Consider the following 26,786-nt stretch of genomic DNA (forward strand, 5'->3'; position numbering starts at 1 on the left):
GTCAGTGTTCATTAGCCAAGGAGCCATCCCCTAATACTTGGCCTTGTGCTGAGAAAGCACCACCCACATCAGCACAGGCTATCTAGATACATCTTATCCCTCTTCCTTCTTCAGAGAGTTTTGAAAGTCCCATATCTCTACCGAGAAGCAAAGCCAAAAGCATCAGGCACTGAAAAGATGAACAGCTTGCTATATGAAAGTCAATGTTACAGAGCAACTTGTGGCAATGGCCAGAGACAAGTCCATTCACTTCTTCTCAGGGAAAAGCATGAATATCATCTAGGGAACAAAGAGTTTTTAATTAGTGCTCCCTTATGCATAAAGCGTAGCTCTCCTATTCTGTCTCTTCAGATGAACACAGCTATAATTAAGAGGCAGCAGTGTCAGGAATAAGAACAGGCTCCAGACTGTGATTTATTAAGGGCTGTTGTGGATGCAATTGCCTTTCTCTCATCTTCTCTTCCCAGTGTTTTTATAAAGTGAATTTAATGGTGAAAGGAGTGTCTCAGGCTCAGGCGAATGGCTATCTCTTTATCTACAGCAGACAGAGCAAAGGCAGAGTTGCTGCTTATATCTCCATAAAGTTACTAGTAAGAGCCTCAAACCTGGTTTGGAGGATTTTGTGTCCACAAATCTCAGTTCTGGCCTAAGCCTAAAGTCTTCTTGAGTCCCTTTGACGAAACCTGGACCAAGAAGCAGAGCTCATCAGAGCCCTCCTTACTGCCATCAGTCTTCTGCCAGGAGTGGTAGGATGGGAAGTGTCCCCAAAGGAGTCAGAGAGGAATTGCTGGTAGACAAGGACAAGTCACTTGCGATGTCCAAAGAAATGAAGTGAGTCAGCGTTGGGGTTCTGGTTTGTATTCCCCTGCGGGGGAAGCTGGGAGAACCTACTGCTTGGGTGGTAGCTCCAGCCCCTTCTCCTTCCCACTCAAGCCCCTTGTCCTGCCTGTTAGAAAACCACAGTGAGAAGCATTGAGTAGCACTGAGCTCCTCGCTAAAGCACACAACGTGAGGGCTCTTACAGTGATCTGTGGGGGCTCTTACAGCGATTGGCTCCCAGATAGTTCTCACTTTGAGGCACCTTCAGTAAAAGGAAAGCTGCACGTAAACAGTCGGGGGGGGGGCAATATTGACTTGGACTATGCCTGTTCTCTTGATCTTAATCGCAGTCCTAACAGTGGCAGTATTTCACTTTTTGAATTACTCAGCAATGGTAAGCATTACTGCTCAGTGGCTGAACTTTGGTTTATTGCCATTCAAATGGCCTGCGCTTTATCTTTGTAGGATATAAATCTGGACAGACTGAGACTGATAAGACAGTGAAAAACAAAGGAAAAGGAAGCAGGAAGAACAAAATTCAGACAAATTCAAATTATTAAAAGGCTTTTTGGGCCCATATTCCAGCTGGAGCCCAAAAGAGAGACAGTGTTTGCTGGTGCTTTCCAAGCTCATGTCCAAAAACCCCAGCCCACCAAATCCAGAGCCTGACTATGCCACTGGCCTTCACCTTTGGCAAGGCTGGGATGGAGGCCTGTAGGCCATGAGGGCACATCTATGTCAAACCAGCCCACCAGGACAGCCAGGGCTGGTGCAAAGTTATGTCACCTGCCCCCTTCCTGCCATGCCTTTTAGATGGCTCCTCCACCTAACTGAAATGCCTGAGATGAGAGTACTGGGAGTTGGGAGAGGAGAGGCAAATATGTGGGTTAATGCCTTGACTGGATGTGGCAGTGTGGCACCTGAAATGAGGATGTCTGGCACATGAAGATGCCTGTCTCAACAGGGTAAGGAAAATCTTTGCAGAAGATGCTTGTGGCAGGGGAGTTCATTTGTGACCCTGCTGAAGGCAGTGTTGAACAAAAAGGCACGGAGCATCCTGACATCTGCAGTACCAGCCAGGGCTGCGCTTGCCACTCCCTCCAACACAGAACATTCCACCCTCCACCATCAGCCTCTTGCCTTGTGCAGATAGGGGAGACTCCCCTGATCCAACTCTGTCTCCAGGAACAGACACCTAACCATGTCACTTGGTGCTTCTAACTTGGGGCCCAAGGAGCCTGCCTGGCCTCTTTGGTGCCTGATCCAGGGCAGTCTAGCAGGCAGAGCGTGTGACTCCCCGCCTTTGGCTTGCTGTTCCTACCCCCATCCCATAGCCAGAAGTGCAGCTGAGAACAGCCCCAGGGCAGTCCTGTCTAGCCAGGGAGGTGATGAGAAGAGCAGGAGCCATGGCAGACTGACTCCATCCCCACAACAAGCCCAGTGTGGCCGCTGAATCAGCAGGAGGAAGAAAGTGTCCAGGGTCCAGTGTTTAGAAGAGACCGAGAGCAAAGGTTGAGAAGCTTTGGCTGTGCTTGTGAATGGAGCCTTGGCGGCAGCAAGCACATTGCAGAAACACCCTGGGGAGCACTGAATGAATGGGAATGAGGGCTGGGCTCTCCTGTGGAACTGCAATGCAGGTGAACAGGCAAGATTTCCAAACCAGCCCAGCTCTCCGCTACACACCTTTCCCTCCCTTCTTAATTGTGATTCTTCCTGATTTATCTGGATTACCAGGAAATAAAAGCATTAGGACGTTTTTGTTTAAACCCTCTGGCATCGTGCATTTCAAGCTTGCAAGTGAGGCCTGCTCCAGCAGAGGCAGAGGGAAGCTTTTCACTTCCTTTGGAGAGGCAGAGCTCTTGAGCTGTATGCAGAGGTGGCCTTGTTCCTGTGGGATCAGTGCAATGATACCAATTTGAATGATCAGCTCTAGAGCATCCCATTCAACCCCCTCTTGACAGTGATTTGATGCACAACAACTAAATATTTTAGGGAATGAGTGATCGTGCAAATTTGCCCTGAGATTGCCTGTTCAAACCCACTGCAAGCAAATAGGGTAAGCTGCTGGTCACTGCCTTCCAGCTACACGGCAGGGCACATGAAATCTCTAATGCCTCTTCCTCTTGGCCACACCACTGCCATGACCACTGGTTTGGTGGAGAAGCTGAAAGCTAGAAGGGCCTGAAGACTGAACTCCCTCTCTGCTCTAACCTCAACAAATGAAAAGTGTGGTCTCGCAGGTGGGGCTGTGATACAGCAAAGTCGAATGGTGATCTTAGATCTGCTAAGCTTCCTAAAATCTTGCTCCCCATTGCTCAGGCTTTCTACACTGCATAGCTTCATCTCTGATCATGCAGAGGACCCTCTCATGACCCAATCAGATGAGCTAGGAGGGTTTCTGGAAGCTACCGTCCTCCCCCTTCACTCTGAGCCAGAAACTTGGGTACCTCATGGGTAGGAAGATGGGTATTTTTCTGGGTACCTGCTGAACCTTGGTCAAGCAGGTTGGTTCAGGAGGCCATGTTGGAAAAGTCATGTTGTGCTGCTAGATCTGCCTGGGGTTGCACGCTGCCTGCTATTCCAGAAAGGGCAACTTTCTGGGCTGGTCTACTGAGAAAGCTTTACTGCAGCACAGCAAACCATCTTTGGGAAGTGAACAGCCTTTCCCTGGTACTTCTGTTTGGGAGATGCTAAGCCTGAGCATCTTTAGAGAGTGATTAATTTTCTTGCTAGTCACAACAAACTTATAAACTAAAGGCCATGCTCTAACAGCTGCCCTGGAAGTAAGAGCTGTGCTACTGCCTGCTGTTACATAAAGTAAATGTAAGGCCAGACTTTGACCCTGCATAAAAAAAAATGTGGCTAGGCCTCTATCAAAAACACAAAGCCTCCCAGACTTAACACTTAGAGGGATACCGTGGCATGTAAGAGAGAAAGAAAGCAGAGAGTGCGACAGAGACACAGCTCCAAAGCAGCACCCCAGGATCCAACCTTCACGAACTCAGACATTGTACTTGGACTTATTTTATATGGATGTTTCTCAAGCTCACACAAGTCAGTGCATATATTTGGTCTGTTTCACTCCCTCCTTTGTCCACCAGAAGAATTGAAACCATCTGAGGCCTTTAGAGCATTAGGGTGTTTTCTGAATCCCTATCTCTATGAACTTACACCGCCAATCTGAATTATCCCATGATGCTGCAAAAAAAAGCATTCTATTTTCTAGACCACTAAGGACCATCTAGTCAAGGGTCAGATGCTAACATCAATAGCCACATCTGACAGCTTTGGCTCTGAGACCATCCTTCAGCACAGTCTCCTACTCTGGACATACAGTCTGGATACTCTTCCAGAGTGGCCTCGCTGGCCTAGGTTCCTCCTGACTCCTCCCTGGCTTTTCATGTCCTTGGCTGAAGTCAGGCAGGCAGCCAGAGCAAGACAGCCCTACAAAATGATGTCTGCTGTCAAACAGTGCCTTCTTCGTGCTGTACCAGGGTGCACATCCACTCATCGCAAGCGAGCTACTGCCCGCCTCAACAAACCAGTCCGTGCAGACAGGGCACCTACATCCATGGAGAGTCAGGTAGACTAAGCCCTATATGCAACTATCTTTAAGACCTACTTCACTGGGCTCCATGCCAGGTTTCATCACTCACTCTGGTTGATGGTTAGTTGTTTGAAGTCAACAAAGGCAGGCACTGAAGGAGAGAACCTGGCTGCTTCTGTGACCCAGAGCCTGCTGCCCAGAAAACATTTCCTCCTATCGTTGTGCAGTAGCTGGGTTATGCGCCTCTGTGTTTGCCACCTTGCCCATCCTCATGTTGGGCAGTAACTGGCATGGGGGCAGAAAGCCAAAGACTGCAAGCTTGTATTGGCAGATTGTTTTGTCACGCTGAGCAAATGAGTATGCATGCCTGCGTATGCACTCACATCAGCAGTGCTTTGCCATCTTTTACTTGTTGTCTCCTAGTCAGGACTTTACCTCATCCTGTTCAGTGACGCCAGCGCTCAACTTTTTATCAGGTATCCAAAAATGCCTCCAGTCCCTCTAACCCGTATTATGACAAACCCACCCTGCCCTGCAAATTGCACTGGACCAGATCCTGCACTGGGACTCTGTCCAGATTTCTGTGTATAGTAAATGGCTAGGAGCCAGCCTAAAGAGTGACAGGTCCTCAGCCAGCCTTGCTTCCTAATGCTCCAGCAGTGGAAAGTGGTAACAGGTTCAGGCCAGGTCCAACTATGGACCCCACAGGAGAACTGAATAGTTAGTGTCATCCCAGACATCAGTTTAAACCTTGTTTAATCAGGGTGTAGCAATGCCTGGCATCACATCTGCCATTTACCAGACACATTCTCACCATGGACCCCAAGCCTCTCTTCAAAGCAGTGTTTTAAAGGGCTCCTTGATTCAGTCCTGCTCTCTACCCTTTACATTTATGAAGGACTATTTTGTTTCCCTTCTCAGTCAAACAACTCAATCTGTCAACTAAATGGAGCTGGGAAAATGATGCTGTCCTGGTGAAAACTTGAGTGGATCTCCCCTTCAGCCAGCCAGGATGCTGCATATCAGCTGGGGGCTGAGCCTCTTGCTGGCATTTCTTTAACTCCCCAAAAGTCCTTTTTAGGGGGGAGATTCCATCAAAGCACTAAAACTCTCAGATGAGCAACCACCAACAGATCAGGTTCCCTGCATACATTGCTCGGTTCACATCATAGCATTTCAAAGCAGCCTGGCAACAGAAGTGTTACTCTCCATTGCCCTAATTACACCAGGCAGTCACTGCATTTTGCTACTATATTATCTCATAATTATTCCCAATATTTAAAAATATCTGTCATACCTGTCAGCCAGCAATTTGCACTGGCATTTCCCAGTCAAATAAGTGAAAGGGGAAAGGAGAGCTGCACTCTAACTCATTAATACGGACTAAGGCTCACGAGCTTGGGCTGTCATGGGAGGTGGATGGCGCAGAACGAGCCTTCCCTCAGTTTGGAAACAGGATAACAAATTTTGCCAAAGTCAGAGGCAGTGAGCATTCACCGCTTAGAGAGCACAATTTGGGTAGGACCTCAGCAGAGAAAAGGTAAAAATGCTTTCTGCACGCATCCCGAAAAAAAAGGAAACCCCAGGGTTTGCAAACAAACAGCTGCTTGAAACTATCGTCTCCAGAATTCATTAAATAAAATAAATAAAATAAATAAATCCCGTTCTGTGCTGGACGGATGTTTTGCTGCCAAGAAAGTACCACCTACTGGATCTGGGCCGGTTGGGAAGTACAAGAACGGGAAACAAATCAGAAAAAAAAAAAAAAAAAAAAAAGACAAAAAGAAAAATTATGTCTTTTCTCCCCTTTAAAAAAGAAATATAAATCTAATCAGTTTGCGTCCTCCCAGCTGCAGTCCCCTTTCTGAACATACTCCCTCTGCAGCTGAATTAACTAGGTTTTCGAAGGAGGCGAATTTGGGGAAGGGGTGGGTGTGTGACATGTTAGGGTTTGAAAGGAGAGACTTACCAGCGCTGAGAAGCCTCTCCTGTCTCCAGTGGGGTCCCAGACGCCTGTATTTCCTCTCCCGCTTAGCTGTGCCCTCCTAGTTAAATCCTGCTGCCATTCTCCAGCAGCCAAGCTCCCTCTCTGCCTGCCAAGCGCTCTGCGTGGAGCCCAAGCGCCTCAGCCTCGGCGCCTTCTGCAGCCCGGACGGAGGAGTGAGCGAGGCAAAGCCCACCGGACCGGCCAGCCCCGGGGGTGCCGGCGCCTCTGGCTTTGCGCCCCGCTCGGTGCCGCTCGCCCAGCTGTCTGAGAGCAGGTGACAGAGGTTTCTTGGCAGAGGAGAGTGGAGCAGAGGAGGGGAGGGAAATGGAGACAGTGAGAGGTGGAGCTGGGACCCGGAGCAACAGGTTACTGTGTAACTAGGAGCCCGGGGCCCCGGCGGGCAGCCGCATCCTCGCAAGGCGCTGAGGAACTGGGGCCTTGGCTGCCTCCCAGGTGAGGGAAGCCAAAGCCGAGCCGAGGGAGGGTTTGGGGCAGCACTGGGACGTGCGCTGCTCTGGTTTCTGGCCGGAGAACATTTTGTACCTGAGGGGGAGGTTGAAGGCAGCAGCGAGGCGGGGGGGGGGGGTTCCTAAGGAGTGCGCTGAGCTGGGTTTTCCATCACTGCCGAGGGAGGTGACACAGGCCTCCAACTGCCTCCTGGGGGAACAAGGCACCTTTTGTGCAGCCCAGTGCCCCTCTCTGCAGCGCCATGCTGGCTCGCAGGTTGTTTTTCCTCCCACTTCACTCTTGCCTGCTGTCTCTCCCTGGACATTGGCAGTAGGGAAAAGCACCGTGAGGGTGAAGGAGGGGCAAATAGGTCCATCCCCTTTAAAGCCTTTAGAAACACCTAAGGCTCTTCACATAGTCCATGGTTGCTCCTTTTCTGCTGCCCAAAAGCCAGAGGAAATAGTGACCATACGGCAGAAGGTGCTGCCTGTCTGATCTGGAAATTGTCTGTGTGGTCCTAGGCCACTCCTGAGTTTCTGCTGGTAGAATATGGAGAAGACATTTGAATTGTGCTTTGGGATCTGCCATGCTGCCAGTTCAGCCCTGATGACCATGTATCATGGGGCTTAGAAAGGAACTGAACCCTGAAAGTCTCTTACATGGGCCATCTATCACTTTAAAAGAACATCTAGTTTCATTTGTCTCAAGATTTTAGTCTTAAAGCATTTTTCTTTAAAATGATGGAATCAGCTTAGGTACTGATCATTTAGTGGGGACACATCAGCTAAACACACAAGTCTTACAAGAATGGTACTAGTACTGTGAGATCCATCTAGGCAGCCTGTCCTCTTTAAAAAACGGCTTATGAGATCATTTTGTCAAAGTGTGTGTGTATAGCAGGTCTCCCCATCAGCCCTATAATATGCTTTGAAGCCGTGTCAGTTGGAGCCAAGTCTGACAGCAAGGTCTTCCTTGGTTCCTTGGACCTTGGAGGTGATCCAGTTATCTCGAGAGGGGGCTGGTGATAGAGAAGACACCCCCAGTTCCTTGCCTGGGGGAAGAAATAGCTGCAGTATGACTGCAACCCCATTACACACCAGAGAAAGAAAAAAAAAAAAGGTTCCACCACAGAACATGAATCTGGAAGAAACGTGGGTTCCATACCTCTGTGCTTGTAGATTTACCTGTCATGGTGGCTTTTCTCAGTACATGCCACAATATGGGGGCTAGTGCTCAGCGTTCTCCTTGGCCTGTGTTCAGAAAGCTGTGTGAAGGAAACGCCCCTGATGAGTTATCATGGGAGGAATGCTGCACGGTGAGCTGGACGAGGAGAGGCAGAGCCAGTTTCCCAAAGGACAGTTATAATTTTAGCAGCTCAGCTTTGATGGAAAAATGTCCTGTTCTGCCACAGGAGTGAGCAGGTACTTGATATTGTGCACCTACCCAGGACCCCATCACTTTCCTTGCCGCAATGTCAGTGAGATTGAGGAGGTGCTCCATAAGCTCAGTATAGTGTGCACCATGGAAATACAGCCATTTCTAGGAGAAAACGCATTTAGAGAGTAGCAACCACAACATACAGAGGGGAAGGAATATCAGTTCAACAGAAAGGAGGGCCTTTCTCATTGAGGGAAATGTGGTGGGAAACATAACCTATGTTGGAGACCAGCAGGCGTTAGGAGTTGAAAAGTTTTGTGCAAGAGATCCTTACCCACTAAAACGTGTCATTCACCACCTGGGTGTTTTAGAGTGACTGCTGGGCTGAGCTGACTTTCCCAGGATGCAAGCAGGTAGTTGGAAGGATTGTGAGAAGATACCTAATGTTTAAGGCACTAAGTTGCTTGCTATCTGGCAGGTTTGGCCCCATGTTCATTACGAAGATAGACACAATGGGCTGCTGTGAAGTACTACGTCCTCTAGGGAATCTCTTAACTGCTAAGCAGAGGAGAGAAATTCTTCCCCAGGCAAGGAAGAAAACCACAACTTAGTTTATTGCGTCTTTCCTGCAATAGCTGATGCTGGTCAAAATGGGTCACTAAGCTAGACAGGGAATTATCCTACTCCACAGCGGCAATTTCTGTACACCAGCCTCGTTTGCTTGGTTGCCACATGTAGCATGTCACCCCTATCCCAAGCCTTACTCCCTCTCCCACAGCCCAAAGCTTGTGACTAAAGCAGCTGGTGGGTACTTGAGGAATGCAGCATTTCAGTTGCAGTTTGGTCTGTACGTTGTTTCTGCCTGCTTAAGAATACAAAAAAAAAAAAAAAAAAAAAAAAAAAAAAGACCACAGACCAATGAAGTCCTGTCTTTAAAAATACATCTAAGTTTGAAATCCCAGAAGGCTAACTTGCTTCTTGAGATCAGCCTTTTATAACAGATTGGTGGCAGACACCCCTATGATGACTTGAGAACAAAGGTTTCTTCCTTGCAGAGTAAACAACACCCAAACTGAACTCCTTAAAATATGTGTTCCTCTAAATTTTTAATGCCATTTTCATCCAACTTGCTTATCCTGTTTCAAAAGGGCTGGGCCTCATAATTAAAAGCTCCAGCAATCTTATGTCTAGCAAATGTCATGAATTGCTTTACTATGCCATGCCCTGGCTTCTCCAAACAGTGAGAACAGATTGGAAAAAACACACTGTGGTCAGGGCCCAATCCACTTTGGGTTTTTTATCAGCTCAGCATGGAGCAAATCTGTCATTAAATCAGTCACCAGCATAAGTGACAATTCCCATTCAAACTCTGGGAATATCGGAGAAGGAATTGCCTGAAAATTACAGACATCTTCCTACATTCATCAGATAGTGAAGAACTGACAACAGTGGAAATATCTCAGTATCTGATTATGCAATCAGAAAAAAGTTTATGGAAAATCTTATTTTGAACTGGAAAAATGAAATGCAACTGTCCTGCCCTTTTGGGGGTATAAATCCAGGTGTGTGTGTGGGGGGTCACCTGATCCCCAGTAAGCACTAGCGGTCATCCTGGAGTCTGTGACCATAGGGGTCTGTAAGATACTAGGTGGTGCTCTGGAATGAGATAAAAAAATTGTTATCATATGTATATTGCTAATTCATGTTTTCTATCTGTATTATTAGTAGTAAAACATTCTTATTGTTTTTACTTGTATGGTAAGTGCTCTTCACTCCACCAAACTGTCCCAAGCAGTGTCTGATCATACCATGCTGTGAGGATAAAGAGAAACATAACCTGATTCTGTGCCACAGATGGCAGCCACCACCTAATCAACACCTTCACTGAAACAACCATTTTGGAGGGTTACTTTCTGCACAGATCAGGCTACTTATCTGGTTTTACAGCTCCCTGTCATTAACAGTCGTAGGGCCATAGCTGAAGGGCTGATGACCTACCCTGGAAAGTCAGTTAAACAACTGTGGGCAGCAGCAGTCCCTGTGCTCGTCGCTGTCTGTACTAGTATGCTCTGAATCTATACTTCAGGTCCTTGCTACCTCAGGCTGTATTCTTATATTCTTTTGTAGTGGTCCTTGAACACTACAAGAAGAAAGGAAGATAAAACACAAAAGTTAACAAGTGTGACTCTCACCTGCCATGGAACCTGCATCCAGGTGATTTTTTTTCCACTTAGAAATTTTTCCTTTAAATCCTGTCAGATTTTCTATTTCTAGACCTTTGCACAAGGCAGGTATAATTATAATACCAGGAAATAAGTGTCCTTTTATTTGTATGCATACAGAAAAGGGTTTTGCTTGGTATGTTTATCACTCTTTATAACAAATGTGTGATGAGCACATTCCATTATGCAAAGCAAATTTGGAAAAACAAATGGGTGGGTATTTGTGTAGATTAAGCACAGAAACATTTGGTCAGTCAACCTCTTTGCTGCTCCTTAGCACTCAGTTCTGCTGCTTTCACATTGTCTTCATGGGTGCAATCTTGCCCCAACCTCAATCAAGAAAAGGTATGTGCTGCTGATTTGAATGGGATGAGGATCTGACCCAAGGAGATTCATGCCAAAGTGCATGTTTTGATTCTGACTACTGGGAGGCGTAACATGGACAGAAGCTGGTGCTACCTGGCCTTAGAAGGAACTCCCCGGAGTGTGACTGAGGTATGAATCTGGTGCTTCCACAGGAACTTTTATACCATTTGTTCCATTCTGCCATCACTAGAAGGAAAAAAGCAGTGTGGTTGAGACAATGCTGGACTTATACCACTGCTTTTTCAGCCCTGGGTAGTATAAATCAGCACAGAACTCAAATGCTCTTTCCCAGTGCAGGGGAATGGCCTATGTAGAGCAGCAGCAGGATCCGAAGAGTCTTTTGCATACAAACAGTCTCACCTAACTTTTCCTAAGTAGCTTAACTGCACCCTAGGATCTGAACAAGACACTCTGCACTTCAAACGGTGCCTAGGTCTAATACATTATTTATTTGAATAAATAAACACAAAACCAAGGAATTCTGAACATAAAACTGTCTGCTTGTACAAAAATCCCACAAACTCCTCAAGCTTTACATTATTATGTACGCGTTTTTGATTCAGTGAAAAATCTCTACTTGCACACAATTCATTTAACAGAAAAGGCTTGAATGTAGTAATTTCTGCAGAATCATGGAAACTGATACATTTAATACTGAATAGAAATGTTTGACAACATTCGTTTTGACTTTTAAAAAGCATAGAAAAGCATGCGAATGTTTATGCTCATCTTAAGGCCATCCTCTTTCAAACAAACATACACTACTGCCCTTGGCCTCTGTGTCCGTAAGAACCGGCTGCCCAAACACCAGCTCAGCTCTCAGTGCATGCACGAAAGTCAGTTCAACTGTCTCCCACTGGGATAAATCAGGTACTGCCCTACTAAAGTCAGGGAAATTACCACTGGGGTCTGAAGCACAAATGAGAGCAGAAGAGGTATAGAACAAAACTGTGGCCTCAGATACAAGAGTGTAAGGCAGAAATGAGTCCGTACTGTATTAGCCTGATTCGCTTACACGTTGCTTTAGTTGTATGTTATTGAAATGCCATCAAAACTAATGTAATATCAAAGGCATATAGGTAGATGACACACTAGCTGCTATTTGGTCTGTGTTAGGAATGAATATTTAATATAGATTACTAATGAATACCACAGCATTAAGCTGAATGATTCTCACAGCTTTTTTGCTGAATCATCTTTTGCCTTTGCCCATAAATAAGCTAATTAATGAGACAGTGTTACAGAGCAACTATATGGGATATTTCACTTATCAATTCAGGGAGATCTCTGCCAAAAAACGTTTGTAATTTAAACTGGTGAAAAGTTCTATGTGATTTTGATATACAAACAACCCAAATACCGGAAGTATAAAAACCCATTTATAGAAGAAATGTGCTGGGAAAATATGTTATGCCAGACAGAGCTGAGGTTTAGCTGACAAAAGCAGCAATGGCTATGATCTGTAGCACTGACTCAAGCCCATATGTAACGAGAAGAATGGCACTTATAATGACATCTGCTTTTAGTACGTAAGTCTGCCACACCAGGAAATAGACAGACAGAATGACACTTCCGACTGTGATCACAAGACTGAGCCCTAATGGTCCCTCTTCTTCTGTCAGGTTACCCTTTGAACCTTGGAGGAAACAAAAAGCTAATATGAGTCTCTGATTTGTTGTGACAAGTCTACAGAGTAAACCTGTTCAAAAAAAGCTCAAGTAAATTCCTACATTTGACAGCACACTGAAACACTGGCTTGAATCAAGGCGATTGTCAGTAAATTTAAGAACAAATGGAAAGATCATTTGACTATCAATTTCTTGCTGATTGTGAAGTTAATCTAAATAAAAGAGCTGTTGATACTCAAAGACACATCTACCTTTCTTTCCCCACAATCAGTTTTGAAGCCAGATGCCAGAGCCAGATCCTATGATCTGACTATCTTAGTCAACCATCAAACTTTCTCCCAAACCTTCTGCACCTAGCTTGACAACTTGGTGACTACAGCACACATTTAAGGACACCCAATGCTGATTCTAAAATCTTATGTAACTTAGAATCTCCCATATTCCCTGGTAACTTATTCCTAATTTAAATTGATTTCAGAACTTCATTTCATACCTCCACCTTATTTCCAACCCAGTCTCGTAACAGATTTTGCTATTTAACTAGATTAGACTACAATTACTACATAGACTTGAAACTCACTTCTTTATTCATCCACCAGGCTCCAAGCAAACATATGCATAGTAGTAGGCTAAATCTGTCCCTGCAGCAACTCAGCTCAATTCAACAGAGACCGGCCTTGTACAAATGTCTTAGGATATCTGGCACAGATTTTAATAGTAACCTTGTTTTTTAAGAAAATGGACTTTAAGAAGTCTTGGCAAGCCCTGGACAAGTGTCTATCCAAGGATTCTGTACAGTCCCTTTACATACTGTTCTGGCTTAGTGAAATGAAGATGGTGGCACTGGTGTCTATCTTTAGGAGTAAAGGGAAAGCCGTAGTCACAGCAGTAGCTTTAAGCTGCCCAGAAAAATCCTTAGTAGTACCTGTTCCACAAAGTTCCAGCCATTTGGCTACTTTTTTACACTGCTACAGCAGATTAAAGATGCTGTACAACCTGAATGAATGGAGATCGCTGTGTTTCAACACATTCATTTTCACAAGTCACAATCACTTGTAAACAGTGTAACAGTATTCCAGAAGTCACAGTTATATTGCTTTCTAACACCCAAACTACTGGTTTTTACGGTATTATAGATCATACAAGAGTAAATTCTGTTTCTCAATGTTTAATGATGTAAATGAACAAAAATCTCAAAAAATCTGTTAGTCTGCTAAACTGGCATATTTTAACACAAACCCAATTTTAGAACAATTAACATTTAAAGGTTTTAATGTTTCACTTAAAGGGCACTTTCATAACATGACATACCCAAGTATAACCGGAGTGCTTCAAGAATGGCCATAATAAAAAGCAATGCAAGATCAGGAGCCAAAAAATTATCTGGATAACTGAAAACTTGACCTGCAGAATAACACAGGGTAAATAAGCCACAAGAATATAGTAGGCATACTGATAAAACACAAATATATTATAAGCATCCAGCCTACTTCTGCATTAGAACACATGCAACTTACTTTTATAAACAATCATTGCAAGAGTTGCCAAGAAGTAAAAGATATAATAAATTCCATTTACATAAAATAGAACCTGTAAAGGAAGAGAAGAAAGCTGGTAACTATTGTTAAGGATTTCTAATACTAATGAGGTAGGATCCATTTCATGAAAAAGCCATTTCCTAATAACCTCAAAATATACTGCTGTGCCTTATTATACTAAATGGATCACATTTGACTGCCTATTGTGTATGGTTCAGAAAGTAATTTGGGATTGCAAATACCAAGAATTAGGACAAGACTGCTGCTTCAGGTTTCATTTTAGTTGTGTTTTAAAGAATTTTATGTGGTGCGTAGTGGGGTTTTTGCTAGCCATTGCCCCTAAGGAAATGAGTTGCACATGCATGCATACATTTCCCCAAACAACTTCTGTACCTGTTAATCAGCTTTAACCAAGTTGACAGAGGGCTGGCAGACTCCACTATATCAAATCCCTCTAAGTTTCATGAAAATACGTGTCTACGTGAAAGAGACAGACCCTATTACTGCGCACACGATGGAAAGACTGGAAGTTGAAAGACTCAATCTTTGTTATATATGAGAAATGCTGTAGGAACTCAGTATGGGCAAGTGAATTCATAAGAAACAGACTTCCTTAGTTCACTGGTCACAATAGAATATTTAGCTCTAATTATTAATCACCTGACTATACTGCATACTTACTACATAGGATCCTCTGCCAAGGTATTTGAGAGCTTCACAATCTTTAATATAGTCATCCTCACAATACCTCTGGAAGGTCATGAAATACTGCAGACATTGTTGTACATATAGGGAGAATTTACTCACAGTCTCAGAGAGTTCATCTCACCTGTAGCCATCTTAAGATTATAGTCAGCTTAAACATGCATCTGGTCTAAATTAGTTGTCCGGGCTCCCCCTAGAGTCACTACGATGAGCACCTTCAAAGTCAAGCAGCTCCTGATTAGGATGAGATAAATTGCTGTCTAGGGTTAAAAGGCAGCATCCTGTTGACTACAAAAGGAGTTGAAATGACTAGTTTATAAGAGATACCTAACACACAGAAGCCCAAAAGAGCCCACTCATGTTCACTCATATATACAGCTCCTATAAAAGAGAAACATAGCTACAGAAGGACACATTTTCTCTTCAGCCTCAGCAGCATGTTATTAATGGCATATGAGAGATACAGGCAGTACATTTTGGGGCTCACCACTGCATGAAGAAGTCAGAATATGGCTCAGAGTCCAGGAAGGTTGGCAATTCCTATATATTTTTAATAACCAAATTATACCAAACAATCCTTTGTCTTAAATAATACGAAGTAATTTATATAAGGAAGTTATCAGTGCAGATATCATTATTTCCAAATTTCTGCCTTTCTATAATCAAACTAATCTTTATCCTCCCCTCTCCCCCTCAGTCCTAATATTCTGAATATCTCTAAGCAGATACTTAATCACAGGTTTCATTTACAGGAACTGCCCATCCAGTTTTTGATGAGAGCATCCACCCACATGCAGTAGATGTAATCCAGTTCCCAGAAAAGCTCATTTTATTAAAACAGAACTAGGTTTTTGTGTTTTTCCAGCTGAAGGAAGGTAGAGCAAAAAATTACTAGACAGGTTCTAAATATGACAACCTTTGAAGACAAAGGTGTCTTTTCTTAGGAGGTTACTCAGATGTTGGCAAGAGTAAAGACAGGATGAATTAACATTAGAGATGAGGAAGTACCATTAAAGGCTGCTTATACTACCTCTTGTTGGCTCTGTAACATCAGCTATCTGTGGGGTATGCTGCATGCTTTCTTGTTCAGATCAGTTCACAAAAACAACTTTTAGCCTTTTTTCCTAAGGAAATGAGACTTATATCATCATAAAATATGTCTGCCAGCCCTCTGTCAAGGCTGCAGGTTGGTTTAATAGTCTTTTTGCATAAATGGAAGCCAAGCCAGTGCAAAATCTGAGCAAAACTCCCAGCTAACACTGCAAAAACACCTTCTCTTAGAAGAAATATTTTTGCTTCATACAGATAGTGCTGATAATTGAAAACTCACAAACTAACACTCAAATAGCAATACGCAGATTTATTAGGTAGGAAAAAAACTAATCCATTTTAGCCATTTTTTCTGAAGATTCCTACATATGAGGGATGAAAGGTACAAAAAGGATACAACTGATGAAGTTCTTCCTGTCCGTTGAGAAGGAAAAAATAAAGAGCAGAAAATTAGTCTAAACATTAACCAAAAGCACTGCAAAAATGTTCAAACTATTGACGTTACTAGAGAGGTTACAAATGCTTCTAGGAATGTTTTTCTCTCAGCTCACTGGAAGGCTTATTATATTCTCAGATCTCACAGTCCATGTTCCAAAAATAACTTTTTCAAATACATGAATTCTAAATTTTGGGCAATCTCTATTGTGAAAAGTCATTTTCACTGAGGTATGCATCTGTTTCAAAACATAAAGAATTACACAGATGCCTAACTCATTCATACTTTATTTTAGTATTATTTGTTATGAATAGCCAAATGACACTTCATCTCCTCTGAACTAAGTAGGAACAACGGAAACATGCAAGGGAATCAGAACATACCATTTGATTTTAAATTGTGATGTAGAACACAGAGCTCCCTAGTTCCTCTAAAATAGTATCCTTCCGAACAGGTTTCCTTCAAAAGCGAAGTCATTGTACACAAAACTTTTAATACGCTCTGATTACCCAAAGGATCTCAAAGCACGATAACCTTGATCATCCAAAGCAAAGTATTTTCTGTAAGTTAAGCAATACACTTTACTAACTTTAATTTTCTTTTGCAAAAATATGAATAAAATTCCCTTGAAACATGACAGTATTGACCTAATACTTCCTTTTAAGTACAATGTGACCAGTAAGCAACCAGTTCTTCTTCTTAAGTTGGTCTTAATATTCTCAATAGTCTCTTTGAGAGGCACAAAGAACTGAGAAGTTATGAATCTTATTTAACACACAATAAAACTGAGGCCCTTTTGTCCATCTTAAAGATATTCAATTATCATCAAATCAACGGGACACAGTTACCCCACATTCATCTCTGGGTTTCTAGTGGTTCATGTCCTCATCATCTAACAGTTTTATGCAGTTGGGCCCAAATTAATCTTCACTAACTTCAGGCATCTAATTAAGGTACCCAATTTGGGAACACAGTGGAAACAGGCAAGCAATTTTAGAAGGTGATTCATACTGCCTATGGTCTGAAATGCCTTCTAGATGTGCTTCATTCTCCTTTTCATTTTCTGTAATGGGAATATAGGCTCCTAACAGACTTAAACCCACTTAGCCAAAATGGGTTTTGTTGAATGTTTTATTTCTTTTTGCAGAATTGGAATTAAAGGTTTCATTATACATCTTGTTCTAGAGTAACTAATGGTTAAAGATGTGTTTATAATTATACTCCAGTATAAACACTAATGTGAAAGTAACGCCTTGTATTAAGAGGATATATTTCCTTTCTTTCACAGGAATAAGCAAATGTCTCCATTTTAAAGTTATTTTAAACTGTAAAGTAGGATGTTAATTTGAAGTGCAACAACCAGTTACACAGACATGTTGCTATTTTGAAAAAAAAAGTGCCTGAATATGGAACTTTTTCTAAAGGATATATATAACCAAATGCTAAATTATACTGGTGTAACCTCATCCACGCTGAGCAGCTATGCTGGCAATGGTATAATTAGAGAAGTACAGTTTTCCTGTACAGGCAGCCCCTAATGAATTCCCCAATGGCAGTTGCTCAGTTCTAGCTTTAAAATGAATTTTTATCATTATCAACAAGGGGGAACTAGTCATGTTTCTGCATCTGTTCTATAGACATGTTCAATACCCAGCATTACTTAGAACATGCCTCCCTCCTGAGAGCCAGAAGACATTTCACATGGGTTAAACATTTAATCCTCACAAAACATCTCTAAAAAGAATAATGCAATTAAATAGTAATTATTATGTCAGCTGAATACATAATTTCAGGTATAATAGCAGGCTGTTAATCTCAACTCTGAGATCAGCTCACTGCTATGATTAATGAAGTCTGCATTGCTTCTTGGGGAATTTTTAATAAGAAGGTGAGTTACCCTGGCCACTTTTGATCTAAAAAGTGATTGTCAGTGATTGTGCACATCTACTTGTGAGAATTTGGCCCATCTTCTACAAAACTCTGTTTTAATTATTTTTATGCCAAAACTATGCTAAAAGCATACTGGCAGTGACAGCTTTAGTTAATACTATCTATTGTATTTAGTTATATATATTAATTTATATATATAATTATATATATATTTAGTCAACATAAAATTTAGTTAATAGACAGTTAATATTGTCCAGGCCCTCACTACACAAACTTGTTTTAGCTGCTCATGACTTTAGCAAATGCTAAATGCTCAAGCTGAAATTTTCCAAATGAGCTATGCTTGCCTAAGGTTAAATTTACCTTTTTTTTTTTTTATAAACCTTTCACATACTTCTGAAAGTGAGATTAATCATTTTGACTACATTAATAAGTTGGAACAGCTGTTTTCTTTCCTTTGAATTCCAGTGCTTTGTAATTTGTAACCAAGATTTGAAATTCTGAAGGCATCACCTTGGCTTCTAGAAAAAGATTTTCATCCCTTCCTATGAAAAAGATGCCCCCATCTGAACGAGTTATGCGCCCCTAGAATGGCGTTACGCCCTATTCACGTGACTCAGATCCTGAAGGTGGCAAGATTTAACTCAGCGCAGATCCTCACCTCGGGCGAGGACAGGCCGGCAGCCAGGCAGAGAGCAGTGTACCGAGCCTGTCGCGATATAGCTATCGCGCTGGACTCATTGCCGAGCTGTCTCCGCACCGGAGTGCCTGAGGTGCTAACTCCCGGCACAAACGTCGGTTGCTGCCCGTATCGCCCTCTCTGTCCCGAAAACGGCTGCCAGCCGCAACTACTGCGGCCGGCGAGCTGTCATCATGGCGCCACTGCGGAGAACTGGCTCCAGAAACGGCCGGGAAACAACAGGGAACCCGCTTTTCACGGCCGTGAAGCGACGCCCCTCTCCCTCCGCCTGGCCCTAATGGCGGGAAGGACAGCAGTAACACCAGCAACGCATCCACCCACCTCTCCTCACAGCAGCCATATTCGCGCCGCTTTTGTTCCCCCGCCCCCACCGCCTCCCAGACCTCCAGTATCCCGGCAGCCTGTGCGCAGCGACCGTTCGTCTCTGCGCGCCTGGGAGGGGCTTTCTGCCCTCCCCCGCTCCCCCCCCCCGCCTTCGGGCGCGATCGGAGCGCTCGGCCCGGTTCGGTCGCTTTCGGGCGGATTCGGGCAGTGCCCGTTCGGGCGTCTCCGTTCGGGATTGCGAAGGGGAATTCGGGCGCGATCGGAGAGCACTCGGCACAACTCGGCTTTCCTCGAGCCTGCCTCACCCGCCTTCGGGCGGGATCGGAAAGGACTCGAGCGGACTCGGAATTCTTCGACCCTCTGGGCCGGACCGCTCGGGGACTCGGCCCTGTTCGGGCGAACTCGGATTTCCCACCCGATCTGTCAGGTATCGCTTCGGGCCTCGCTGCTACGGACTCGTCCGAGCTCGGCTCCCGTCCCGCGCTCGGATTGGCCAGCCGGGAGGAAACGCGGGCCGAGCGCGACAGGAGCAACCGATTGCCTTCGGACGAGGCCTGTGAGGACTCGGGAGACTTCGGGCGCGATCGGAAGTGCCCGATTCCGCCGCGAGGAAAACGTTCGGAACCGCTCGGGCGAGCTCGGCACCGTTCGGCTGCCCAGCGAAGAGCGCTCGGGTGACCTCGGGGGCTCCTGTGCCCCCCCCCCCCGGGGCCCTCCTCCCCCGTCTGGAGCCGCGCTCAGGGGAGAACGGCGGGGGCTCGGGCCCGCTTGGGCGGGCCGGTTCCCCTCCCTCCCCGGCGCCGGCCGCCTCGCATGGAGGACGCCGACTCGGCGGCGAAGCAGTTGGGCTTAGCGGAGGCGGCGGCAGTGGCGGCGGCGGCCGCAGTTGCAGCAGCGGCAGCAGCGGCGGCCGCGGAAGAATCCGAACAGCAGCAGCCGCCGCAACAGCAGCAACAAGCCTCGGAGGCGGAGCCCGAGGAGGAGGAGGAAGAGGCGGCGCAAGTGACGGCAGTGACCGTGATGGCGACAGAGGCCGAACACATCGAGATGGGAGCCGAGTCCCTGCCGAGCGCCGACGAGGCCGCTGCCGCCTTCGCAGGTCGGGGCGGGCAGGAGTGCGCATGCGCAGCCCCCCCCCCCGCCCCCCGGCGGCCTGGCAGGGCGGCAGTTGCGTGCCGGCCTGGGACCGCGGTCGCCCGGCATGTGGTGCTGGGCTCGGCCAGGCGCAGCGCCGCGCCCGTATACCCCCCGGGGCAGAGCTGCCCGTCCTGCCTCCCTGGGGTCATGCCTGAAGGAGCGAGGCTGCACCCCAGGAGGGGGCTTCCTGTCGCCCTTGGCAGCAGCACTTCTCTCCTCTGCTCGCTGCCTCCTTGAGCGGGCGACCCTGCGCCGCCATGGTGCGGCAGCACCGTGAGCGGGTTGCAGTGGGTCTGCTGCCAGAGGAGGCATCGAGGAGCCTGGAGGTGAAGAGATGCGTGTGGTAGCAAGATGTTTGCTGTAGGACGTGGCCCAAATCCTCTTCCTCAGGATGCCCCAGCGCTCTGTGGCTGTGCCGCCCCACGCTGCCAGCCCTGGCCTTGCTGCAGCTGGAGGAGGCTCAAGGAGCAGGGCTGGTTGCTGCTAAGGCTGCAGCTGCCAAGCTGTTGAGGGCAATGCCCTTTTATCCCTGCTGCTGCAGGCCTCATCCTATTACAGACTGCTTGCCCTGCCTGGCCCCCTGAGCCTCCTCTGGACGCCTTGGTCTGCTGCAGCCCAGGCTGGAGCAGTCTGTGGAGGCAGAGGGCAGGCAGCAACCATACTGCAGCATCTGTGACCTGAGTAAAGGGCAAAAGAAGAAGATGTGGCCTATGTATGCCTCTTCCAGTGTATCTGTGAAGTTCCCTGTTCCTTCGTATTGCAGAATAGAGACAGGCATACAAATGAAGTAACTTATATCGGGTGATGCAGTGAAAAAACAACAGATTCAAGCTGAGTCTTTACAGTCTGACTTGAAGACTCTTGTAGATCACACTGTCTTTGCTTTTAAACTACTTGAGCAAGAGCCTTCTTTTTGCATCTAAACTTATTTGACCCTGTACACAGGTCTCCTTTTTAAAAAAGTACTCTCACACATGCAGAATTTTAAAGACAGGCTCCAATATGTAGATAAGGAAAAAAAAAAAAAAAACTCTACCCATAATACCTGAATATTTATCTCCATGTGTGTATAGGAGCTTCAGTGTTGTTTACTTTTATCTAAACAGTGGTACTGAAAAATCTTTAATTTTAGCTAAGCTGTCACGTATTATGCTAAACACCTTATAAACATTTGGATATAATTTTGAATGGTTTTAACTGGAATGAGTATACAGATAACTGCACCCTAGAAATTAGTAAGTGACTAAAGGAGAATCATTGTTCCCTCTAATCTTGATGTCTGCCAGTCACGTCTCTTTATTCAACATCACAGTTTTTTCTGGTACAGATAGAATATTCATTTTTCTGTTAGTTCAACATATGTTGATAACTACTGTTGTGGTCTCGAGGATGAAGCATGTTCAACCCAACGCAGTTCTGAAATGTGGTAATAATCAGAGTGAAAGTATTTTCTAACAGTGCAAAGGTGTTATGAAAAATAGAATTGATACTGAATAGAAAGGAGAGAGGAAATGTAATTATTTTTTGACATTTATGACCTTTATCAGGTTCTTTGGATGAAGCAAAATATTAGGTTGATTTGTATTTTACCTTACCAATTCTATGATTCTATGATCTTTCAGAAGTCACCACAGTGACAGTAGCTAATGTGGGTGCCTCTGCAGACAATGTTTTCACTACATCTGTGGCAAATGCAGCTTCGATTTCAGGACATGTGCTGGTAAGTCTGTCCTTTCAGTTGAAGGCCTTAGAACATACATTTTCTTAGTATAAGTGAAGATCTTGGTTTGTGTTCAAGCTGTAGTAAAGTCAAAGATTCATTGCAGTATGAAGGTATTTATCCACAAAACTGTCAGTAGTTGCACATACAGGTTTTTCTTTAACAATTTGAATGTTTTACTTTACCTTTCCACCCCCATAGACCCACTCTGTAATTGCACGAATGAAATGTATAACCTTTGAGTTTGGTTGGCCAAAATCACCAAAACTATCCTAAGAAATGCCATGCCGATTAGTGGTTTAGGATACCTTTGAGAAGATTTTGAGAAATACTAAAATACATTCGTATTTCTATCAGTTAAAACTTTTTATTTCTTCTATAGTCTGGGAGAACGGCCCTCCAAATTGGGGACAGCTTGAATACTGAAAAAGCCACTCTCATAGTGGTTCACACAGATGGCAGCATTGTAGAAACCACAGGGTTGAAGGGGCCATCAGCACCTCTCACACCAGGTATAAGGCAATCTGTTTTTGAAGTGTCATTGTCCTGAAGGGTTCGCTTTCTCTTCGCCTTGATCATATTCCTGGGAATAGAAAATATTGTGCATAATATTTTGAAATTGCATTTTATGGACCATTTGCCCCTTCTTGACATGGTGCTTTTGTATTTCCTGGGAGTAGGAAAAAAATATTTACTCTTTTTTTCTATCAGAAATATATTTCACTTTCTGTAACTCTTGTAAATATGCTTTTTGAAAAATCTTAGACTCCTGCTGGGCTGTCACAAACCTTTCTACATGTGTCACATCCCTAGGCAGATTTATCATTATAGTATTGATAATGAAAATCGGAATCTCCTAATTCCCCACATGGGTTCTTTTTAAAGGCTCTTTGAACATGGTTGTGTCTCTGTTTGGGGCTTTTGCTGATATTTAAGGGTCATTATAGCTCAAATCCTTATTGCTAGGATCTGCTTGGCAGTTTCCTTTCTGCCCACAAGATGGCACAACAACTTTTTAGCAGTCAGTCACATTAGAGTAGCATTCTCTGTAAAAGTGTAAGATCCAGCCAGTTGCTTTAAACCAGTGCAGGTTACAACCTGTGCAGTTAATGTGCTGTTTCCTAACATGCAGTTTGCTTTATTTTCAGACACTTTTGTAGTGTTATATTGCATCAAGACTTCTTGAGCCTGGCAGATCAGATTCACGGACATCTGTTCCAAATTAAATTATTTATGGTGCACGATGTAACTTGTGTTGCTGTGGATAGGTGTCAGCTGCTTGAATTAATCACATGACATTTTTGGCCTAGCCAAGCTGAAAGTCTGAATGTATAATCAGCGTGCCTTCGGTTGCTGTCACCTTTCTTTTCTTTTCTCAAAGGACCACAGTCTCCTCCCACTCCTTTAACATCTGCCCAAGAAAAAACTGGAACCAAGTATAACTGGGACCCATCTGTGTATGACAATGAACTCCCAGTGAGGTGTCGGAATATCAGTGGGATTCTGTATAAAAACAGACTCGGCTCAGGTAAAAATGACCACCTTGCATGAAAAAGTGTGATGACTCCTTCAGTTGATGCACTCTTCTTTTAATCAGGCTACTTTTAAGAATCTGTCATGAAGAAAAAAAGGACAGACTAATCTATTTGGGTATTGTTCTCCTGCGTTTTGCCTTCTTGTTTCCTTGCTCTTTCTTTGGAGGCTTTGTGACTTTTTTCTTAAATTTGTGAAGATGCAGGCTGTACAGTAAGTCTTCCTGATAATAGGCTGACTGTTTTGAAGTTCTTTTTGTGGACCTCTTAGGAATAGACTTGTGTCTCTATAAAGGTCTGTAGGATCCCTACTGGACTGGAAGGTAGATAGCCTGTGTCTTAATTGGGCTTGTTTGTTGTCTTAGCCCCTCTTCTTCTCTTTGTATCTCTGTGGGAATGCTGAAGAAATAGCAGCAGAAATTGTCAGCATGTCTGAGCACACAGCATAGCATTTGGTTCATGCACAGTTTTCTTCACAATCAGAAGAATTAGAAATTTAAGTGAAAATTAAGGAAGAAATTAAATTCATGATGTTTATCCATTCATCCTTCCTGTGGATGAGTTAGTTTTTCTAGCCTATTGACATATTAGTAAGACCTTAAGTTGGAACTTGCTAAACATGCACAGTGATTGTAACAGCCAACATAATAAACAGTGTGGTTATCCTAAAACAATGACAAGAAGCAGAATGGCTTTATTGGTAGTTGCTTTGGATTAACTGCTGTTTTGTCCAGCAGCTTCAGTATATACATCTTTAGGGAAGTGACAGAATAATTCTTAACCTCTATTACCAATTCCTTTCTTCTAACTTAATTCAGGAGGCCGTGGTAGATGCATTAAGCAAGGGGATAACTGGTACAGCCCCACTGAATTTGAAGCCATGGCAGGACGAGCCAGCAGCAAAGACTGGAAAAGGAGCATCCGCTATGCTGGGAGGCCATTGCAGTGCCTTATTCACGTAAGGTTAAGTTTGTCTCCTGCTTTCTGTGGGAAGGGGCAGGTAGCAACAGGGTAGAATCTGTCTAGCACTGCAGCTAAATCCATATGTGCTGCCTCTGCAGAGTAATGTGTGATGGTACAGTGGGGCAGTTTGATTTGATTGAGAGTCAGTGATGTAAGAGGAATTTTTCTAGATTTTTTTTTTAAATAGCATGTTACAAAATTTATTTGTACTTGAAAAAGGTTACAGTTTATGCAGGAGCAAGTCCAGCCTTCAGCTTTGTATGGCAGCCTATGAGACTGTAATTCAATAACCTGATCCTCTTAATTGTGTTTACTTACAAATATATTCTTCACTTGCACCATTTCTTGAATATTACTTTGACTCCTTTATTTCCCGTGGTGTTCAGGCACCTGGTAGAGAATATGGCATTGCCAATAGATTGACAGTTGATTTATAGTGGGCAAAGCTTCTTAAAGTCTCAAAAAATTCACATGTTCTTGCTTTCTGATTTTAAAATTGTTTGTTCTTCCTTCTCTCTCCTCTGCTCTACTCATCCCATCACTATACTTTCTGTTACTGTATAAAGTTCCTAGCGGGGAATAGATATATCTCACTGGCAGCTATCTGAATTTTTTAGTAGAATACAGTCACGCTTGCCGCGTTTTGGTGATTGCTAATCACCATTGCTCTAATGCTGAACTTATAATCTTCCTATTTCAGGATGGGATTTTAAATCCTCACGCTGCCTCTTGTACTTGTGCTGCCTGCTGTGACGACATGACCCTGGTGAGTTGTAGGTTTACATCCATTAGTTTTAAAAACAATTAATCAGTCAAGCTGCCCAGCCATCTACGAGCAGATCATGAGTCTCCCGGAAATGCTCACAACTACTATAGTTGCAGCGTATTTTGTCTGTGCTGCACAAAGAAAGAAAATAAGGAAAGAACTGTCTGCTAGTGCTATTGCATAGGCAGCCTTCAGTGTTCATAACAGCCCATTGGTGAAACTGGGTGATTCTGATTGCTGCTGTTTTTCCTTTTTTTCCCCTTTTATTTGAATAAAATGCCACAAATAGCCATAGCTATTTGTGATTTTTTTGACTCAAATTCTACAAATATTTTGAACTGGAAAAGAACAAATTTATATAAGAATATACTTCCATATTTTCATATTCAAAAATGAGGTTAAAGTCCTGAAATCAGAAATGTTTAGCTTAACCTGAAGTAGTGTTTTATGGTCCTTTTCTACTGTGAACTGGATGACTTGTCTAGATCTGAAACTAATTGCTTCTTGTCCTCCCTTCACTTCTGTTATCTTTTCTGCCACCATCTTGGCTAGTAGACAATTATTTGCGCAGTTCTACTCCTTAAAATAATAGTGGGAAGAGGCAGCACTTGTGCCTTTTTAATTGGAGGGAGCTGAGTGTTTGAACTGGGGATGACTGTGTTTATAAGAATGCATTCAGATAAATGCACAAATAATTTTAGAATACTCTGCTTGCTGAGGTGAGTGACATCCATTTCAAATATCTATAAAGCTGACACTGCAGGGACTCCATCAGGAGTTAACTGTTAATCATTACAAGATGTACAATATGTAATGTTAATCATTACAGTATGTCTTAAAGACTGTAAAACCTTTTTTTTAATGGCATTCTTTTGGTTTGGAGCTGCAGTTTAAAGGGCTTTTTGGTCAACTGTTGCAAATCAGTCATTCCATTGGAATAGCTGCTGCTTCACACTACTCTCAGCTGTATCTGGAAAGACTGGAGTAGACCCATAGGCCCAAAGAAGTGCTTCTGCTAATGTCTGTTTTATGTCTTTTTGTGTAGAGTGGCCCTGTACGACTCTTTGTACCATACAAAAGGCGGAAAAAAGAAAATGAAATGCCTGCAACTCCAGTGAAAAAGGATTGCCCCAAAAATATAACCCTGCTCCCTGCTACAGCTGCTACTACATGTAGGTTTTCTCCTGGTAAAAACTGCTTCTCTTTTTTGAGGAAGAATTGTCAAACTAGGTATTTTATATGTATCAGTGGCCCGAGGAATCAACCAACTGAGAAAAATTGCTTGTTTTCATGGCCATTCCTTTTCACTGAGTAGCTTTATTGGCTTACTCTCTTTAGCCAGTTTCACTTTCCATTTTTAGAAACTAGCATGGTGTTGCCACCATCTGGATTGCAAATAGGAGTGCAACTGTAGGTTTATTATCTGTCTTCAGGAGACTAGTTTTTAAGCATCTTAACATACTTTTCCAGTGAATATTAGGTTTCGCATCTTGCTCTGAGAGAGGTCTGGATTGTCTTTCCCCCTCTACCTGATCTTTCAGCCTGACAATGCAGGGGAAGATTTGAAGTCCTAGCCTTTATCCATAGTGTCTTTTTGGTATGTCTTTCATGAGTGACATTTGGGAAATTTAC

General features: G+C 43.9%; 3 protein-coding genes across 8 annotated transcripts in view; 1 reads left to right on the forward strand and 2 right to left on the reverse strand.

Annotated features, from left to right (window-relative positions):
• Positions 1 to 6,597, reverse strand: part of EPS8L2 (EPS8 signaling adaptor L2) — a 79,108-nt gene extending 72,511 nt beyond the window's left edge. For all 3 annotated transcript variants that reach the window (XM_062577651.1, XM_062577650.1, XM_062577649.1), the window contains exon 1: positions 6,336 to 6,597. The gene's annotated coding sequence lies outside the window, so the exon portion shown is untranslated. The remainder of the gene's footprint in view (positions 1 to 6,335) is intronic.
• Positions 6,598 to 11,197: 4,600 nt separating this feature from the next.
• Positions 11,198 to 19,071, reverse strand: TMEM80 (transmembrane protein 80). Its single transcript, XM_062576895.1, has 5 exons — positions 19,034 to 19,071; positions 16,084 to 16,100; positions 13,911 to 14,004; positions 13,705 to 13,797; positions 11,198 to 12,401 (listed from the first exon to the last, which is right to left on the reverse strand). Exons 1-5 carry the CDS (start codon positions 19,050 to 19,052, stop codon positions 12,196 to 12,198), a joined length of 429 nt encoding a protein of 142 aa, XP_062432879.1. The 5' UTR covers positions 19,053 to 19,071; the 3' UTR covers positions 11,198 to 12,195.
• A 148-nt stretch (positions 19,072 to 19,219) lies between these two features.
• The window catches only part of DEAF1 (DEAF1 transcription factor), a 28,004-nt gene continuing 20,437 nt past the window's right edge, over positions 19,220 to 26,786 (forward strand). For 3 of the 4 annotated variants that reach the window (XM_062576472.1, XM_062576473.1, XM_062576474.1), the window contains exons 1-7: positions 19,220 to 20,135; positions 21,796 to 21,893; positions 22,276 to 22,405; positions 23,275 to 23,421; positions 24,244 to 24,383; positions 25,089 to 25,154; positions 26,200 to 26,326. In XM_062576472.1, coding sequence (XP_062432456.1) covers positions 19,850 to 20,135; positions 21,796 to 21,893; positions 22,276 to 22,405; positions 23,275 to 23,421; positions 24,244 to 24,383; positions 25,089 to 25,154; positions 26,200 to 26,326 — 994 coding nt within the window. In that variant the 5' untranslated portion in view covers positions 19,220 to 19,849. Of the gene's footprint in view, positions 20,136 to 21,795; positions 21,894 to 22,275; positions 22,406 to 23,274; positions 23,422 to 24,243; positions 24,384 to 25,088; positions 25,155 to 26,199; positions 26,327 to 26,786 lie in introns of those variants that run through there. The other variant, XM_062576475.1, reaches the window with a different exon arrangement.

The sequence above is a fragment of the Rhea pennata genome, chromosome 5, assembly GCF_028389875.1.
Source record: "Rhea pennata isolate bPtePen1 chromosome 5, bPtePen1.pri, whole genome shotgun sequence".
NCBI lineage: Eukaryota > Metazoa > Chordata > Aves > Rheiformes > Rheidae > Rhea > Rhea pennata.